The following is a 19,634-nucleotide window of genomic DNA, read 5'->3' as shown; positions in this document are numbered from 1 at the left end:
GCGTAATGGATAAAGCACCAGCCCTGGAGTCAGGAGTACCTGGGTTCAAATCCGGTCTCAGACACTTAGTAATCACCTAGCTGTGTGGCCTTGGGCAAGCCACTTAACCCTGTTTGCCTTGAAAAACCTAAAAAACAAAACAAAAACAAAGAAAGGTATGATCTGAGGCATAGATGGGAACTGGGGGGGGGGGGTGTTGGGAAGAGGGGCAGGAAGAAGGGAGGTTCAGATGCCCTTGTTCTTTAGATTTAAAACCAGGCAGACAGAACAGGATATGCAGAGTAGAGGTAGCAGAGTCCTATTTCTGCCCTCTGTAAAGGAAAGCTTTGGAAGGAAGGTACTGCTCCCTATCTAGCCTGTCAATCTGATGGTAGAGGAGGCTGAGGAAAGAGGGGTGGACTTATCCACTTGGTGATGAGTTTAAAAATGAGATTGTCATTATAAAAAAAGGGTTAAAAATATCACTTGTACAAAAATATTCATAGCAGCCCTGTTTGTGGTAGCAAAGAATTGGAAATTAAGTGAATGTCCTTCAATTGAGGAATGGCTTAGCAAACTGTAGTCTGTGTATGTGATGGAACATTATTGTGCTGTTAGAAACCAGGAGGGATGGGAATTCTGGGAAGCCTGGAAGGATTTGCATGAACTGATACTGAGTGAGATGAGCAGAACCAGAAAAATATTGTACACCTTAATAGCAACATGGGGGTGATGATCAACCTTAATGGACTTGCTCATTCCATTGGTGCAACAATCAGGCACTATTTTGGGGTATCTGTGATGGAGAATACCATCTGTATCCAGAGAAAGAATTGTAGAGTTTGAATAAAGACCAAAGACTATTACCTTTAATTTAAAAAAAAAAACTGTTATCTTATTGTGTAATTTTGCTATCTCTTATACTTTATTTTTCTTCCTTTAAGGATATGATTTCTCTTTCATCCCCCTCAACTGAGATCAATGTATACCATGGAAGCAATGTAAAGACTAATGTGGGGGGGTGGGGGGAGGAAATCGAGATGAGGGGGGGTTGTAAAATTCAAAATAAAATAAAATCTTTCTAAAAAAAAAGAAATGAGATTGTCAAAGGAGTAGTACCTTGTTTAATGAAGTTAAAGTTAGGCAGTCAGAACAACAGATCCAAAGTGTAAATTCCTATTTGTACTTCTTAAATATGAATTTGAGATCACTAATCATAAAAATTTTGATTTTCCCAATTTATAAAAATTGTTATGACATGAAATAGACTTTTATTTGTATAATTGAATCTAAGATATATATATATATATATATATTATATTGAAAATCATAAATACTTCCCTAACTTTAAAACTATTAATACGAAAGAAAAAAAAAACAGTTCAACAAATTTTTAAGGTTCTGTGAAGGATACCAACATTTGTGTGTAGAACAAAAGCATAAAATCAATTGCAATTCCTGTTTGAAATCTAATTTTTGTTAGTAACTTTGTTTTTATATCATATATCCTAACCAACTCCTTACCCAGTGAGCCATCCCTTCTAAGAAAGATTTTAAAAAGAAGATAACAGGGCAAAGATTCAACAAAAAAAAGTTCATTAGCCAGTTTGACAGTCTTTTCAGGATGCTTCATCTGCAGTCCTCTTACCTCTTCCAAGAAAGGAAGGAGCTGCATTTAAATCTTATCCAGCATCCATTTTTGTCATTATCATCATACCTTATTCATTTCATTCATCCCATTTATATTATATCAATAAGCCATATTTATTATTTTCCTTGTTCTGCCTACTAATTTTCATGTTGTCTTTCCTATTAGGGTGTAAATTCTAATGTCCTCAGCATTTACATACTACATGTTTAATAAATGCTTATTGACTGGCTTTTTTTCTGCATCAGTTCCTATCTGTCTTCCCATGCTTCTCTTGATTCCCCATATTCCTTATTTTTTACAAGTGTAATAGTATTCCAGTACACGTTTGTACCTCAATTTCTTTAACCATTCCCCAGAAATAAGAATTTACTTTTTTTATTTCTTTGAGATTGTAGAAAGTGCTTTTATAAATACTTATGAATACAAATGTATGTACATGTGAATGTGTATACATATCAGTGCATATGTAAAGGATCTTTCCCTTCTCTTTGACCTCCCTGGGCTATAGATTAGGACCTGGGACTTCTAAATGAGATGTATTGAACATTTTGGCCACTTTCTTTACATAATTCCAGATTGCTTTCCAGAATAGTAGGACAGCTCCACCATCTGTATATTAGTGGGTCATGCAGTTGCAGTTCAGTAGAAACATTCATTGGAATATTCACTGCATCACTTAGCTGCTTTTTTTTTTATTTCCAACTTTTAGGAAATGATAATTTTATGCATTTATTAATATGATCCTATTTATTTCTCTAGGTGAACTTGTCAAACCTTTTACTCCAGAGAAAGCAAAAGAAATTATAATGTCTTTGCAACAACCAGCAGTCTTCTGCAACATGGTTTTTGATTGGCCAGCCCAACACTGGACTGCTAAATATCTTTCCAAGCTCTTTTGTGGAAAGCAGATACGATTCAGGATGGGAATGAAAAAAGCAGATACAGGTAGGACTCCAAGAAGATATAATATTTATAATGACACTTTAATATCATTTCCACTTTCTCAGCTGTGGTTTTTGTGTTTCTAATCTTAACTTTTTCTGTTTGTCCATTTGCAGTACAGAGATAAGTTTATTTGAGGTTTTGGTAAAAATGTTTACAACTATAATTTTTTTATAACCATCATATGTTTCCTTAAGCAAAACAGTTTTGTTTTATGTAAAACAATGCATGTACATGTTTTATATGCGTGTATTGCTGTTTTTAAATAAAGTTATTCTGATGATAGTAATACGGTGCTATAAAAGATTATACATTACATACATTTCATTAATTTTTCTCTGATGCTTTCTGCATAAGTGACTTCAGGAAAGTCACTTTCCTTTTCTGAGCCTCGGTTCTTCATAGGTAAAAAGAAGAGATTGTACTAAATGATTTCTAAGTCTCTTTCCAATTCTAAATTACAGACTCTAAATTGCTTTTTCAATGCCACCTACATCCAGAGAAGGAACTATGAAATTTAAATTCAGACTAAAACTTAATATCTTCAATTTTTCAAAGTTCTCTTATATTTTATGTTTTTTTTTTTATATTCTGGGATCCTTGAAGGCTGACCTTCTTACTTGTCCTTGCACATGACAGTCCATGTCCCCACTCTTGGCACTTTGGTTTTCCTGTTGGCCTGGAGCTCTCCCCGCATCTCTGACTCCTGGCTTCTCTTCTATCTCAGCTTGAAAGCCATCTTTTGCCAAAAAAAAACCCCCTCGATTCTCATGCCTTCTCTCAGCGGTTATTTCCAACTTAAACTACATATATCCCATTTGTGCAGAAGTACTGGTATGTTGTCTCTCCTATTAGACTTTGAACTCTGGGAGAACAGGCTCTGTTTTTTTGTCTCAGCATCCTCAGATTTTAACAGTATCTAGTACATAGCAGACGCTTAATAAATGTTTCTTGTGTGACTCCCAAAACTCCTTTTCCTTTGTGTGTGTGTGTGTGTGTGTGTGTGTTCACATACACCATACACATATAAACACGTGTTTATATATAAACTTGTATGTATGTAATATATATAAAATATTTGTACTAAATTAAAAGCTTTCTCAAAATCTTGGTTCAGTTTTAAGCTTAAATAACTTGAGATGCTTCAGACTTATTAAATAGCAACATTGAAAGGTTAATTAATTAAAATTTCAAAATATTGATTTTGAACTTTGTGAAAAATTCCCTTAGTTTATGATTATCTAGAGAAGGTTTGACACATGCATGATAGCTTTCAGTGGTCTCCATAAGAAAAAGGTCTAGTTAAAAACAGATCATCTAATTTAAGTCGCTAAGCAAGCAGACTTTCTCCACCAATCCACTGGTCTGAGAAATTGTCATCCAGTATGATTTCTCTCTCATCACATTCACCTTAGATCAGTGTATAGCATAGAAATAATGTAAAGACTAACAGCCTTAACAGCCTTCGGGGGGGGGGGGGGGTAAGATTAGGGGGGATATTGTAAAATTCAAAATAAATAAAATCTTTCTTAAAAAAAGAAATTGTCATGTTTGCAGTACATAATGACAAAGTGACTTATCTTGCTAAAAATTTTGCATTATTTTTTCAAAATTTGTAAGAGAATTTTAAATAATTTAATATCCAAATGATTTTTTAGGCAAGTTGGTAACATTTGTCCCTCTGAAGTTAATAAAACTCAAAATTCTGCCAAGAATTTTGGGGATTGTGTATGTGTGTGTTTTAAGAATTTTATCATTATATCTACAATTTAGCATAGTTCCAAGTACTTAGTAAACACATAACAAATATTTATTAATTGATTGTATCCATAATCCTCTTAAAAGAGCTAAGTTTTGGCTGTTTACTTTTCGTCCATAAGTATCTTAAAAAAATTTTTTTAATTAACTTTCAATATTAGGGATAATGGATGGTAAGAATTGCTCAAAGCAAATTCCTAATTCACTTTTATTTGACTTTGTAATGCATTTTTACACTAATTAAAGTATTTCTGATATTTTGGCACTTAATGTGCAATATGTGAAGCTGTGTAGTATGAACTCAACCCCAAAGATGCGCACCTTTTCTTGTCAACACTTACTATTTCATACTTCAAGGATGGGATAGATGACACCTAAAAAAAAATTTTTTTTTCTTCTCAATATCAACTTTTAGCTTAGGAAGAAGCTGGTAGAAAGGGGAAAGAATGACTCTGGAGACAGAGAGCCTGAGTTCAAATTTCATTTGTGATACTTATTTCCTTTGTGACTTTGGGCAAGTCATATAACCTCCCTATACCACAGTTTTTTCAACTGTAGAAAGTGGGGAATGACTGGGTGGCGGTGGGGAGAATGGAGGCAGAGTTGGTCTAGCTGCTGAGATTTTGGCACTCGTCCTAGGATCCTAGAAGCACAGAACATCAGAACTGAGAGAGGTACCTTAGAGTTGTCTGATTTGGAGGACTTTAGTGGATTCCCCTGAATGCAACTCCCCAGGAGAATCATTCAGCCCTTTGTTTAGACGATGTCATATTAATAGGTGTTTGTGAAGGAAAATAATGAAGATTTAGACAATAGTACTATTAATTGAGTAAATCTCAGTTTGAATTTAGGACTTTTTATCTAATCTTCTACTCTCATTTTGTTCATTCAGTAACTAATTATATTGATTTTTTTTCTTCAAAATACCTCTTCCACTGACATTCCTAGATTATTTTCACAGCCATTCTTGAATTCACTTTATAACCAATCCCACTACTTTAAATCTTAAATTGACCTATTTCTCAATAGTGTTTTTTCCAGTATTCCTCAATAATAATAATAATAATAATAATAATAATAATAATAATAATAATCTAATCAGATTAGTTTCCTCCCTGTCCCACAAATACATCATACACATTGCATGGCTTCCATTCTTTGTTTATGTTATCCTCTCTTGGAATCTCTTCCTGTCTCTTTGGCTTCAGTAGAAATATGCTTCCATCTTTGAAGGGGCAACAAGTCCTGTACACTTATCTCAGCTTTGCACTATCTCAATTTTTATTCTTCTCCTGAATTCTTAGGGCATTTGTGTCTCATAATTTGGTATGACATTTCATATACATACATATACATATACGATATATGTGTGTGTGTGTGTATATATATATATATATATATATATATATATATATATATATATATATATATATATATATATACACACATATATATATATCTCTTAGAAAGTTTGTCCTCATTGCTCTTGTCAACTAAAGTAAATGGTAAACTTCTTGGACAGTGATATTTTATATTCCCTCAAAATGTGAGTTGGTTGTAGATAATTTGTTCTTGGATCATTGAAAATTTAATTTACCTAGAAATCTTTTCACTCACTGTGTTCTGGTTTTGGGACAGGATAGTTTATTGTTCCCTTTACTTTTGACCTGATTCCTGGCAGGGCCTAGGGAAAATAATTAAAAGCATATAATATTAACTCTTGAATTTCTCCCATCTGTGAGTGCTATTCTCCCAATCTTAACTGTAGGCATATTATTTGGCCATTCTAAAAATAATGTGTCTTAATTGCTTTATCATTTTTAGATTAAGTATCAGAAAAGAATATATATGTTTCATCCTTTTTAAAAAAAAATTACTGGGGCATATATTTATACTTTTTAAAAGTTTCCTGATATTTTAGAGATTAATATGTATTTAATCTCCTGTAATTTAAATGTTCAAACTCATGCTCTAGGTTAAAATGCCTAAAATTCTCTGCTATTATATGAGAAACTTCAGGTTCCTTTTGTAGAAACAGGCATTTATTCTTGCTTTAGGAAGTAAGATCATAGATTTTTAAAGCTGGAAATAGGCAACCTCTGATACATAAACACTTTTAGGCAATTTATGAGTCAATTTCTTTACCCTAATAGATGCACTCAGTGGTAATTATCAGAGATCAGCGTGCAGTTTTGAATTGTAGCATATTGTAAAAAGAGCCCCGAACAACTGCTTTTTATTTTCTTTTGTATTTGACTATTCTGTTTTTGACTGGGAAGAGTAATTTCCAGAAGCTTTTTTATAAGCTTAGAACCATGCTTATTTATAAACTGCCAAATACCAAACTTAGCTGAATTTCCTCTTAAATAGCAAATTTGACAGTCAGCTAGATAAAGGTAGTAGTTGCCCACACTGCTTTAGTGAAAAGTGACAGAATATTAATGATAAAGTTTGAAAGAAAAGAGTTTTTGTGTCTAAAGTAACTTTTTAAAAATATGCTATCTAAAATTGTTTTGATAGCAGAATCAGAATAGTAAGAAAATAAATGTTGTTTGCAGCTTCCATAAAGAAGGAATGAATGCATTCTCTTTTGCAAATAGCTAAGTTCCAAGGTCTCAAATTACATATTCATTCCTTTGTATGCTGGTATTGGGCTTGGTAGTGTGTCCAATGTGAGTAAAAGGAAGGAATGGCACCAAGGAATCAGCCATATTGAAACTCCGGGAGATGAGAGAGGCGCAGATGAATTTACTATTTATGCCAAGGCTTCAGTGAATAGGAACCATGGGGTGGGAGGGGGGTGGCATAAGGAGATAACATCAGTGCAGTGCAGCCCTCTTAACACTCTATGGATCTGTGATCTCATTGTTTGCAGTGTTCCCTCCATCCATGACTGCCCATCCTGAGCAACTGGAGGCCAGTTTCCTCCCATTGCCCTGACCACAGCAAAACACTAGCAGTTATCTCTTATGTGTTGAGTAATATGATACTATTCAACTAGTATCAACAGTATAGTTGTTTTACCTTCATCCTCCTTTATCTTTGGGTCCCTCTCTCTTTGAGGAGACATTTAGCAAGGGGATAAACAATTCAAGCATTGACATCTACTTGCTTAAAGTGTCAAGAAATCTTTATCAACAGTCTAAGTGTGGAGCAGATTTAAAGTCTTTGAACAAAAGAGATTTCTGTTCATTTGCTACACAACAATGAATAACCATTGGAACCATTTATAACCTTACCCAATAGCCATGTATCCCCTGGTCTGGAGCTGGAGTGCACCTGTTTGTATGTATGTTTGTGTATGTGTGTGGGGGGGGTTCTGTCTTTGTGTGTCTGTGTGTGCATATGTGGACATATGCACTGGTAGATGAACTGTCTCTGGGAATTTCTAAGAGGAATAAGTATTTAAACCATCTTTGAACTACTCAAGGGCACTTAGGAAATGTATCTTAAGCAAATAGAGAATATTTGTCCTTTTCTCTTTCTCGCCCCCCCCTCTTTTTTTGAGCAGAGGTTGAAGTGAGGACAATGATCTCTACCATTTTAGAAGGGCTAGGGATAAATTAGTGGATGGAGAACTGGCCCTGGAGTCAGGAGGACCTGAGCTCAAATGTGACCTAAAACACTTAATAATTAACTAGCTGTATGATCTTAGGCAAGTCACTTAACCCCATTACCTTGCAAAAAAAAAGTAAAGGATAGGACTGTATAAATAATTGAAAGCATTTATTACACCCTTACTTATCTAGTACTCTGCTAAGTTTTGGGATACAAATATTGAAGAAAGACATCCTTACCTTCAAAGAACTAACAATCTACTAGGAGATTAGAGTGCATATATTGATGGGGAAATGATCTGCAAAATCACAGGGATGGTGGGTGGACAAAGCTGCCAGGGTAATGATGGATTAACACACCTTTTCCAGATACTGTGGTAGAGTTTGTTTGATCCCTGTTGCCGAAGCAGGAAGTAGAAACCAAAGTTGAAGAAGGTAACTAGGAGAGATGTGCTTTGGGGCTGGGTAGATAGAGTTTTCAAGATAATTGTATGGGAGATCCTACCTGTCCTCTCAGTAGCCCAATAAATAGTGATTTTAATAGGCACTCTTTGCATTGGTAGATGAGTTTTTTGGTTTATATTCGGCTAGATTTGTTGTAGCAGAAAATGAAGACTGTGAGTTAGCCAAAAGTAAGGTGACTGCAATGCAGACTTTTCTAGGATAACTGAACTTGACTGAAAAATGGTGCTCCATTAGCCCTAGGGGCAAGTTGTTCTATTCATAGATTTAGATGCCTTATTTGGAGCTGAATTCTGTGGATTGAAAGTACGTCAGTGTTAATATTATCAGGCTTATTGATATGATAATAGTTGTTTTTCTAACAGTTTTTTAAAGGAACAGGCTATTAAACCACTTTTTTTTTAAATCACCTATGGTTTGTTTTTCTTGTTGTTTTTAGACAATCATATATATTTACATACATATAGTATATAATTTCTGAATAAAGGTTACTCTAGTACAGAGACTCTTTAACCTAGAGTCCTTGAAATTTGTTTTAATTCTTTGATAACTAAATTTCAATACAGTGAGTTTCCTTTATAATCTCCTTTTTTTCATACAAACATTCTGAGAAGGGTTCACTAGATTTCATCAAAGGAGTTCATAACAAACAAAAGTTAATCCCTACAAAAAGAAATTTTCATGAACTTTTGTAGCAGCAAGACTTAAGGTGAACAAGAGCAAAAGTTGAGTTGTTTCCTTGTTTCATCAGCCCCTACCAAAGTTTTCAATTGTGTTGTGTTTTGGGGGGAAAGGAAAGGGGAAAAAGGCAAAGTAAATAGAAATGCTGATTAGATAAATTGGTAGTATAGTTCCAGGGCAATTTCCTCAGAAAAGAGGGATCAGAATTAAAATGAACCCAAACAAAAGAGCTTCTCCCTTCTTGCCTCCTTCCAGGCCCTACATAACACAGCAGACCTCTAGAGAGACTAGTTCTACAATCTACTTAACTTAGAAAAATCTCCACAGGAATACCTAAGCAAATGCTTAAATTAATAGGTATTTTTTTCACTGAAAATGAAAGTGTTTATAATATAAAAGGAGATTCTTAATTAAATCTCATTAAAAATAAGAATATATAAAAATGTCAGTTTTTTATTTTTTTATTCTCTACAAATATACACATTAATAGAAGAAAGTAAACATTTATTATAGATTAAGAGCTGGAAGGGACCTTCAGAGAACCTTTAGTCCAATCCCATCCTTTTTACTAGTCAAGTAGAGAAGAAGGGGACCCTGAAATTGAAACCAAGCTGAGACTTCCTGACTGGGATACTGAGCAAGTCACTCCTCCTTAAACCCCAGTTTTGACCTTGATATAAGAAAGAGAACAAGTTGAAAAAGTCTACAGAAGTGGTCATTTTCTGTGGTCCTCAGCAATAAACTGTACTTAGAAAAAAAAAATTAGAGCGTGATTGCTTTTAAAAGAACTTATGATCTGATACTTTAAAAAATCAATTTCTTGAGAGACATGGTATAGTGGATCAAGAACTGGATTCAGGAATCTAGAAGACCTGGATTCAAGTGCAACCTCCAATGTACCCAAGGCATCCTGACCTTGGCTAAGTCACTTATGTGACTTCAACAATTCTGTAAAACTGGACATTGTGGAGGAAGTGCTGATCTGCACAGCCTCTTTTTTGGGGAACTCCCAATATAAATGAAATCACTGCTGTGTTCAAACACAAATATCAGCTTTCCCTGAGACATTTAATATATTCTGTTTACACATTTTCAGGAGGTGTACACAGCTTTTCCAGAGCAATCTGCTATGTATGGTGAAGCATTCCTGTGTAACACTTCATTGTAAAAAGATCATATTAATAATAACAATAATAGTTAGTTTTTATTTAGCATCAATTGTGTCCATATATGTCATGGCATTTAACAAGATATCATAGGAGCATAGGTAAAGTACTTGTATTACTGTACACTTAAATGTATCCGAGATCAGGAGTATCATCTCTAAAACTTAGAGAGCAATGATATAAATACATCAGGACTATTTGTCACAGGAGTTTGATTTAATCAAAGCCTTTCTGATGTTATTTAAACTGTTAGCTAGTCATGCTCTAGTAAGAGTTTAAGGTCATATAAGAGCTTTATTTTGCATAAACTGAATTGGATCCTCTAGCAAATAATAATCCCAGTCGGTGGATAAGGCAATACGTATAATTAGATAGTCTTTTCTTCATATACCAATTTGGATGGAAAAGAAGGGAGGAGAAGGAGGAACTTATTTGATTATTGTAGAGCCATTTATCACCTTGCAAAAGTAGTGAAGTTAGATGGATTGAGGTATAATGATGCCCTGTGATCATTTCAATTCATTTCTAGGTAAGAAAACTATTGTCCTAAAAATGTCTTTTCTCTTTTAGATTATCCACCTGGGTTCATATCTTAAATTCATTTCAGTTAGCATTTACAGTGTATCCCCACAGTTCAATGGTACATTGTTTGCTTCTTTATAATATTCAGAACAAAAGATCAGAATAAGGAAGGAATAAATATGGTACAGAAACATACATTTAATTTAATTCTATGTTAAAAATTTCCTTACAATATACAAGAATACATTGTCGTCAAGGTATCAAAATAATAAACTAGATCAAGTAGTAGTTTGTCCAGCTTAGTATTCATAGTCTTTGATAGAAGAGAATTTAATAGATTACCTCCATAATATCCTTTAATAAGTTAGAAATATGTGCAGAACATCCATAGGTCCTCCTTAATGATTTGTTAAAAATCATTTTTCAAAAACCTTGGAAATATATGCGTGCGTGTGTGTGTGTGTGTGTGTGTGTGTATTTAGTCTAAATAACTTTTGGGTAATTTCCATATGTTCACTACCCATTATGTAAAAAACAAAACTAAACACCTCATGTTTTTAAAAAAAACTCACTGAATCATGGTAAATGGAGGAAAGGCCAGTCGGAATTAAATGATATTTTTTAAAAATGAAGTCCTATTTTGGAGTCTCTTTTTTAGGGTTTTTTTATACTTAATATTCTCATTTTGCACAAATAATGTTTTTTATACATTAATAAAATATTCTTGATTGAGAGTAAACAAAATAACCCCTCCCCCAAAAAAATATAGACTCGCTTGAGCGATAAAGGGGAGAAAAAAAATTAAAATTAAAAAAAATAATAGTAATAATTGTAGGTATGGCCAGGTGGCACAATGGACAGAGCACCAGCCCTGGAGCCAGGAGCACCTGAGCCTACATCCAGCTCCATACACCCAACAATCACCCAGCTGTTTGACATGCAAACCACTCTAACTCCGCTACCCTGCAAAAACCAAAAAAAGGGGAAAAAAAGACCCAAAATAAAATAAAATAGTAATAATAGTAGGGGTGGCTGAGTGGTGGGGACAGAGCATTGGCCTTTGAGCCAGGAGCACGCGGGTCCAAATCCAGCCTCAGACACCCAATAATCACCCTGCCATGTGGCCCCAGGCAGACCACCCAGCCCCATTTGCCCTGCAACCCCCCCAAGAATAATCATAATAATAATAAATGTGCTTGAGTCTTTGTTCCAACACCACCAACTCTATCGCAGGTGGATCACATTCTTTATGATAAGTCCATCACAAAAGTTACTTCCATATTTTTCCACTGTTGCTGATTGCAACTCCCTCCTTTCGTATTTCTCCACTACCATGTACTATATTTTCTCTCTCCTTTCACACTGACTCTGCTGTAGGGTAGCTGAGTGGCACAGCAGACAGATGCCCGGCCCTGGGGCCAAGAGGCCCCAGGCCCCCCTACCACCCCTTAGGCCCAGCATCCACCTGGCCCTATGGTCCTGGACAGGCCTTCCAATCCCAGCCCCTTGCAAGAAGTAAAAACGAAAATGTGTTATATCTGACCACTGTCCCCCCATGGTCCATCCTCCCCTCCATCACTCACATAACCCCCCCCTTCCCCCTTCTCCCTCCTTCTTACTCCAGATGCCTATACCCCATTGAGTATATATACTGTTTCCTCTCCTAGCCACCTCTGATGAGAGCGAAGTTTCCCTCATTCCCCCTTGCCTTCCCCTCTTCCATATCATTGCAATAGCTCATTGTAATAAAGAAAAATCTTATTATATGAGATATCTTGGCCTATTCCTCCTCTCCTTTTTCTTTCTCCCATTACGTTTCCCTTTTTTCTATTGACTCCATTTTTACACCACATTTTATCTTCAAATTCAGCTTTCTCCTGTGCTTCAACTATAAAAGTTCCTTCTACCTGTTCTGTTAAATGAGAAGGTTCATATGAGTATTATCAGTGTCATTTTTCTATACAGGAATACATGCAGTTCATCATCATCAAGTCCCTCATACTTTCTCCCCTCTCCTCCAATCTCTATGCTTCACCCGAGTCCTGTATCTGATGATCAAACCTTCTGTTCAGCTCTGGCCATTCCAACAGGAACATTTGAAATTCCCTTGGTTCATTGAAAGTCCATCTTTTTCCCTGGAAGAGGACATTCAGTTTGGCTGGGTAGTTGATTCTCAGTTGCATTCTAAGCTCTTTTGCCTTCTGGTACATTATATTCCAAGCCCTACAAGCTTTTAATGTAGTTGCTGGTAAGTCCTGTATGATCCTGATTGCAGTTCCACAGTATTTGAGTTGTGTCCTTCTGGCTGCTTGTAATATTTTCTCTTTGATTTGGGAGTTCTGGAACTTGGCTATAATATTCCTAGGAGTTGGTTTTTGGTGATCTCTTTCTTGGGGGATCTGTGGATTCTCTCCATTTCTATTTTGCCCTCTGCTTCTAGAATATCAGGGCAATTTTCCTGTAGTAATTCTTTGAATATGATGTCAAGGCTCTTTTCCTGATCATGACTTTCAAGTATTCCAGTAATTTTTAAATTATCTTTCCTAAATCTGATTTCCATATCAGTTGTTTTTTTCAATGAGGTGTTTCACATTTTCTTCTAATTTTTCATTTTTTTGGTTTTGAATGTTGAGTCCTGATTTCTCGTAAATTCAGCAATCTTCCTGAGTTCTGTTCTTTGTCTGAAGCATTTGTTTTCCTCATAGAGTTTTCTTATCTCTTTTTCCATCTGGCTAATTTTGCATTTTAAAGCATTCTTCTCCTCAGTAACTTTTTGAACTGTTTTATCCATTTGACCTAAGCTGGTTTTTAGCATGCTATTTTCTTCAGCATTTTTTTTGGATTTCCTTGACTAAGCTACTGACTTCATTTTCATGTTTTTCCTGCATCTCTCTCCTTTCTTTTCAGAGTTTTTCTTCTAACTTCCTCATTTGATTTTCAAAGTCTTTTTTGAGCTCTGTCATAGACTGAGCCCAATTTCTGTTTTTCTTGGAGTCTTTAAATGCAGGAGCTTGTGCTTCCTCATCTTCAGACTGAGTGTTTTGATCCTTCTTGGGCTCCCAGGCAAAATATTTCTCAATGGTGTTCCTCTTATTTCTCTGCTTGCTCATTTTCCCAGCCTGGGCCTGTTTTGGGGGTGCTTCCTGATCTTTTGGGACACTCCCACAAGGGTCTCAGTGTGTGAGGCTCTGTCCTCCCTCCTGGTCTGTGAATGACCGTATGCGCCCCCTCTGCCAAGGGGCTGAGGTGGGGGGGGGCTGTTGTTCTATGGGGGGGCCTAGACTGTGATCAGGATCTGAATATGGTCAGAACCCCAGAGTCCTGTTCCAGAGGCAGAGGACACAGCTCAGCAGTCTCTCTTCACTCACATCCCTCAGCTCAGTGGGTTCATGCCCTGGGGGCTCCTGCTTACCGGCTCCACCTGCTTCTGTTTCCTGGATCTGGAGTGCCTTGGCCATGCTGCTCACTCTGTGACCTGAGGGCTGGGCTTAATGTGCTCCCTCTGGCAGAGGTCCCCCACTGTTCCCCCACTTTCTGCCTGGTGCTCCCCAGGGCATAGGTCAGGAAACTCCACAGCTTCCAGCACCCTGGGGCTGCCTCCGGGAGGGTGAACTTCTTTCACTCTGGAAGGCCACTCCTCTAACCCCGGGGAGCAGAGCCTTTCTGCTCTTTTCCAGGTTACCTTGAGTAGGAGAACTGCCTCACTGTGTCCCTTTGTGAGTTCTGTCTCTTGAAAATTTAGAGTCCTTAGTTTCGAAGATTTATGAGAGAGTGCCTAAGATAGGATCTGTTCTTGTTGCCATCTTGGCTCTGCCCCCCTTTGAAGTCTTTTTTATTTATTCCTTGAACTATTAAGATCTCATAGGACCTCCTGTAATGAATATTTAAAATTCATTGGTATAAACAGCATTCATTTTCATTTATTGTGTTAAAGTACTAAGTAGATTAAAGTTGTTCCTTTTCAACTATTAGTTTATTTTTAAAGACACCTCTTCATAGATTAAGCAAAAGCAAATTTTCCATTTAGATCATATTATCACCACTGTGGAAATGGTAGGTTACAAGTTCTGAAGATATTCATGTCACAGGATTTCAGGATATAAAATATGAATGAATTTCAGAGATTGTATCTGAGGTACCACTTCACACCTCTCAGACTGGCCGATTTGACTAGAAAGGACTATGATCATTGTTAGAAGGGTTATGGGAAATCTGGGACACTAATACATTGTTGGTGAAACTGTGAACTCATCCAACATTTTTGGAGAGAAATTTGGAATTACACCCAAATGGCAACAAAAATGTGCATGCCCTTTGATCCAGCAATACCACTACTGGGTCTATACCCTGAAGAGATGATGGAAAAGGGTGAAAACATGACTTGTACAAAAATATTTGTGGTGGCAAAGAATTGGAAATCAAGTAAATGTCCTTCAATTGGGGAATGGCTAAGCAAACTGTGGCATATGCATATCATGGAACACTATTTTTGTATTAGAAACCAGGAGGGATGGGAATTCAGGGAAGCCTGGAGGGATTTGCATGAACTGATGCTGAGTGAGATGAGCAGAATCAGAAGAATATTGTACATCCTAACAGCAACATGGGTGTGATGATCAACCTTGATGGACTTGCTCATTCCATCAGTGCAACAATCAGGGACAATTTGGGGCTGTCTGCAAAGGAGAGTGCCATCTGTATCCAGAGATAATACTGTGGAGTTTGAACAAAGACCCAGGACTATTACCTTTAATTTATTTTTTAAAAAAAAAACCCTGATATCTTAATGTCTGATCTCGCTATCTCTAATACTTTGTTTCTTCCTTAAGGATATGATTTCTCTCTTATCACATTCAATTGGGATCAGTGTACAACATGGAAACAATGTAAAGACTGACAAATTGCCTTCTGTGGGGGGTGGGAAATAAGATTAGGGGAAAAATTGTAAAACTCAAAATAAATAAAATCTTTTAAAAAAAAGAATTTCAGAGATTATCTGGTCCAATTTCCCCATTTACACATTAAAAAATTTATGTCCAGATAAATTGATGGATTGAATTTTACATAGCTCTTAAGTAGCTATTATTGAACCCATCTTGACTTTTGCTTCTGTATCACAATACTGAATATACACTGCCCCCATTACCTTATAACAATAAAAAGAATTATTAAGCAAGTAGTATGAGACCTCATTTGCAATTTTCTGTATCATGGGCTATTGCAGCCCATGGATAAGAGGAATATGTTTCTTCATCTAACCTCAGGCACCCAATTTTTTCCTTTTAACTATGTTTTTACTTTTATTTTCCTTAAGATTCAAGGTTAACTCCCCACCCCAATTTCTAAAACTTCAGAATCAAGTCTAATTCCATCCTATTACATGAGAATGTAATTGACTTGAATTACATTCCTTCTGAGATTTAATTTTTCCAGACAAAATGTGTTTTGTACAGAAGCCACTGCATTTTCTTCAATATTTTGATTATCCTTCAGAGAATCCTCCCCAGCTCATTATGTCTGTGTTTGAGATACAGCACATAGAATTAATTCAGTGCATTCTAAATGCAGATACTGAGAGACAATGTGTTACTTGAATCTTAAGAATTAAAAATCAAACCATGACATCATGGTTAGTTATTATTTTTTGCTATGGACTGTTATCCTGGATCGTCCTTTTATTTTTATTCTAGCAAAGAAGCTCGTGACAGACAATGGTTTATTCAAAGAAAGCTGCAGTTGTAACTATTGAAATCAACTTCCAGTTTTATTCCTAGAATGAATATTCAGTATACATTTAATACTAATTTCATTTATGTTGCAGTTCCTCAGTTTGAAACCATGTGCAGTTATGTTGACGCTACACTTGAGGAATTTCTGGCCTGGAGTTGTGGCCAAAGTGTTAGCAATGCTGGGCCATTTAACCATTATGATAATTCTAAGTTTTGGGCTTATGCTGACTACAAATATCTTGCCAGTATATTTGAAGATAAAGCAGATGTTTTGCAGGTAAGGCATTGTCTTTCTTTTCATCTGGATAATAATTTAATCTTAAGAAAAATTAAAAGTCCTTAGAAATTCCTTAAAAATCCTTTTGTAGCAGTTTTACCCTCTTTTGTTTACATATCTTCCTTCTCAAAGATCATTGTCAGCAATGTTTAATGCTTTACAAAACCAGACAAATAGTATTGACACAAATGAAGGCAGCTGAACACAATATATACAAGAACACCAACAAAATAACTGATTCTATTTTATTTTCAGTTCTGAACTCTCTCCTCCCCCCCCCCCCACTCATTGAGAAGGCAAGAAAAACAAAACTCATTACGAATATGTGCAATCAGGCAAAGCATTTCTGTATTATCACAGGAAGAGAGACAGAAGAAAATATGCTTCATTCATCACATTCAAGTACATCAGTTTTCTGTCTGCATATGGGCAGCATGTTTCATCATGAGTCCTTTAGAATTATGTTTAGTCATTGTGTTGATCAAAACTTCTAAGAAAAACAACTTTGAAAAGTTTAAGAACTTTAATCAGTGCAGCATCCAAATATGCTAAAGCAATTTATTAACCCACCTCCTGCCTGAGAAATGATAAATATAAGGTACAAAAAAAGGATACATTTTTGGATATGACCACTGTGTAGATTCACATTGCTTGATTTTACCTAAAAAGTGTTTTATCCAGAAACACAAGTATGCTCCAGATAGAAAGTGTAAAGTGGGACTGTGCTGCAGTGAGAAGTTTCATTTGGAGTTGGACTTTGAAATGCAATTTCCCTTTAAGCATTTCAGAAAAGTTCATGGGTTCAGTAGCTTTTGTGGGCTGACCTATGTCCATCTTCATATCTAAGGGAGAGCGTGCAGATTTTCAAAGGAGCTAATTTTTATTATGCAGCTCATCAAATAATTAGATGATTGGTTCATTGATTGTAGCTTCTTTTTTCCAAAACAGAATGTAGTTTGGTCTGACTTTGGTTTTCCTGGAAGAAATGGAAGAGAAAGCACCTTGTGGATTGGCTCCCTTGGAGCCAACACACCCTGCCATTTGGACTCCTACGGTTGTAATTTAGTATTCCAGGTGCAAGGAAGGTAACTAAGAATGTCTTTGTGAAGGGAATGTAATTTATAGTATCTTCCAAACTGTTTTCAAGGAGCAGCATTGGTGGTTCCTTCTCTTGATATCAGGAAAGGTTCTATGCGTATGAAGATAGTTTTAATTTATTGCCTTCTTGTATCCTTCAAGCCTGAGAAAGGAGGGTGAGTGGGAAAACATTTCCATACTGCCATCTGTATCCAACACTATGCTGAGTGTTTTGACTAAGACGATCTCATTTGATCACATCACACAAGAAGACCTAGCAACTTCTGCTGGAAAGAAGAAAAAATGTTGGAATATATTTTAAGAGGCAAAAATAGAGGCTTACAAGTCAATAATAATCTAGTCTGCAAAGTTGAGTACAATCCTACCAAGGGAAAAATAATCCTTTAGTGGAATATGGGACTTTCAAGCTTATCTGATAAAAAGACTAGAGCTGAGTAGGTACTTTAAAATACAAACTTCAGACTAAAGAAACCTAAAAAAGATAAATTTCCCTTAATTGACAGAAAACGAAATCCATTGCCCCAGACCTTTCTTCAAACATTTTTAAGCCATTAGTATATTCTAAACCCCAAAGTGTTCTATGACCAGAATATTTGTCAAAATACTATTGTACTGATCCCCATTGGGGCTATGCTATAAGCTCACTTTAACGAAGCTTAATAATGGGTACCATTGGGGGCGACTAGGTGGCACAGTGGATAAAGCACCGGCCCTGGAGTCAGGAGTACCTGGGTTCAAATCCGGTCTCAGACACTTAATAATTACCTAGTTGTGTGGCCTTGGGCAAGCCACTTAACACCATTTGCCTTGCAAAAACCTTAAAACAAAACAAAAACAAAATAATGGGTACCATTATGTCAACTTTCTTATTTGAAGCTTATAACTAATCAAGCCTTCAAACTTCTGTCTACCTATTTCTCCTACCACCTTCTTTTCCAGTAAATGTTTTTTAGTTTAACTAAATAAGATAAACTTCTGTTGCCCCTACTCTCTGACATTGAGAAGTGCCACTTTGCCAAGGCAAAAAATCTTTTCCTCCTACTACATCTTACTCTTTGCCTACCTAGCTCAGCTTTACGCCTCCCCAAATCTATCCTGTCTTTTACCTGCTACTTCCTTCATGCCTTCAAGAAATCTTGAAGCTTTCTATATCAGTTCATATAACTAAATTTCTTTGAATTCTTTGTATTTATTTCTTTTGATGTAGTATTCTAGTTTATTGATATGCTACAATTTATTAATCTATTCCCCACAGTTGGGCACTTCATTTATTTCTGTTTATTGAAGGCTTTTTGTTTTGTTTGCTGTTAACAGCTAGTTCTATTTAAAACATTGCCTTCCACTAAGAACTATACATTCTTATATATGAATGATCTCTTCCTCATCTAGTTGTAGTAGCAGCAGTAGCAGCAGCAATAATGATGGTTTTAGTTGTAACTAACATGTAGCGCTTTAAAGGTTTATAAAGTATTTGTATTATTTCACTTGATACAGCAATTTTTGGAGGTAGGATGTCATTTAGTATCCTCATTTTAGTAAATTGACCCTCAGAGAGGTTAAGTGATTTGCCTACAAGTCATACAGCTTGTGACTGAAATGAAATTCATCTCAACTTGACTGTGCCGAGCATTATTTTTTTCCATGTTCCCACAGCTCATAAAACTAAGAGAAATAATCAACATACTCAAATTGTTAATTGCACATTCCTGTGCCTGAATCACGAAGGACAACAAGCAGAACTGTTTGACTGGTTTGACTAAAAGAAACAACTAATATTCAAATGGTGCTTTAGAGTTTGCAAGGTGCTTTCTC

General features: G+C 36.0%; 1 protein-coding gene across 3 annotated transcripts in view; it reads left to right on the top strand.

The window, feature by feature from the left end:
- Positions 1-19,634, top strand: part of HSPBAP1 (HSPB1 associated protein 1) — a 65,428-nt gene that overhangs the window by 24,261 nt on the left and 21,533 nt on the right. For all 3 annotated transcript variants that reach the window (XM_074214663.1, XM_074214662.1, XM_074214661.1), the window contains exons 2-4: positions 2,390-2,575; positions 16,540-16,724; positions 17,673-17,809. In XM_074214663.1, coding sequence (XP_074070764.1) covers positions 2,437-2,575; positions 16,540-16,724; positions 17,673-17,809 — 461 coding nt within the window. In that variant the 5' untranslated portion in view covers positions 2,390-2,436. The remainder of the gene's footprint in view (positions 1-2,389; positions 2,576-16,539; positions 16,725-17,672; positions 17,810-19,634) is intronic.

Source organism: Macrotis lagotis, chromosome 1 (genome assembly GCF_037893015.1).
Source record: "Macrotis lagotis isolate mMagLag1 chromosome 1, bilby.v1.9.chrom.fasta, whole genome shotgun sequence".
NCBI lineage: Eukaryota > Metazoa > Chordata > Mammalia > Peramelemorphia > Peramelidae > Macrotis > Macrotis lagotis.
This window is presented reverse-complemented; position numbering and strand designations above follow the sequence as displayed.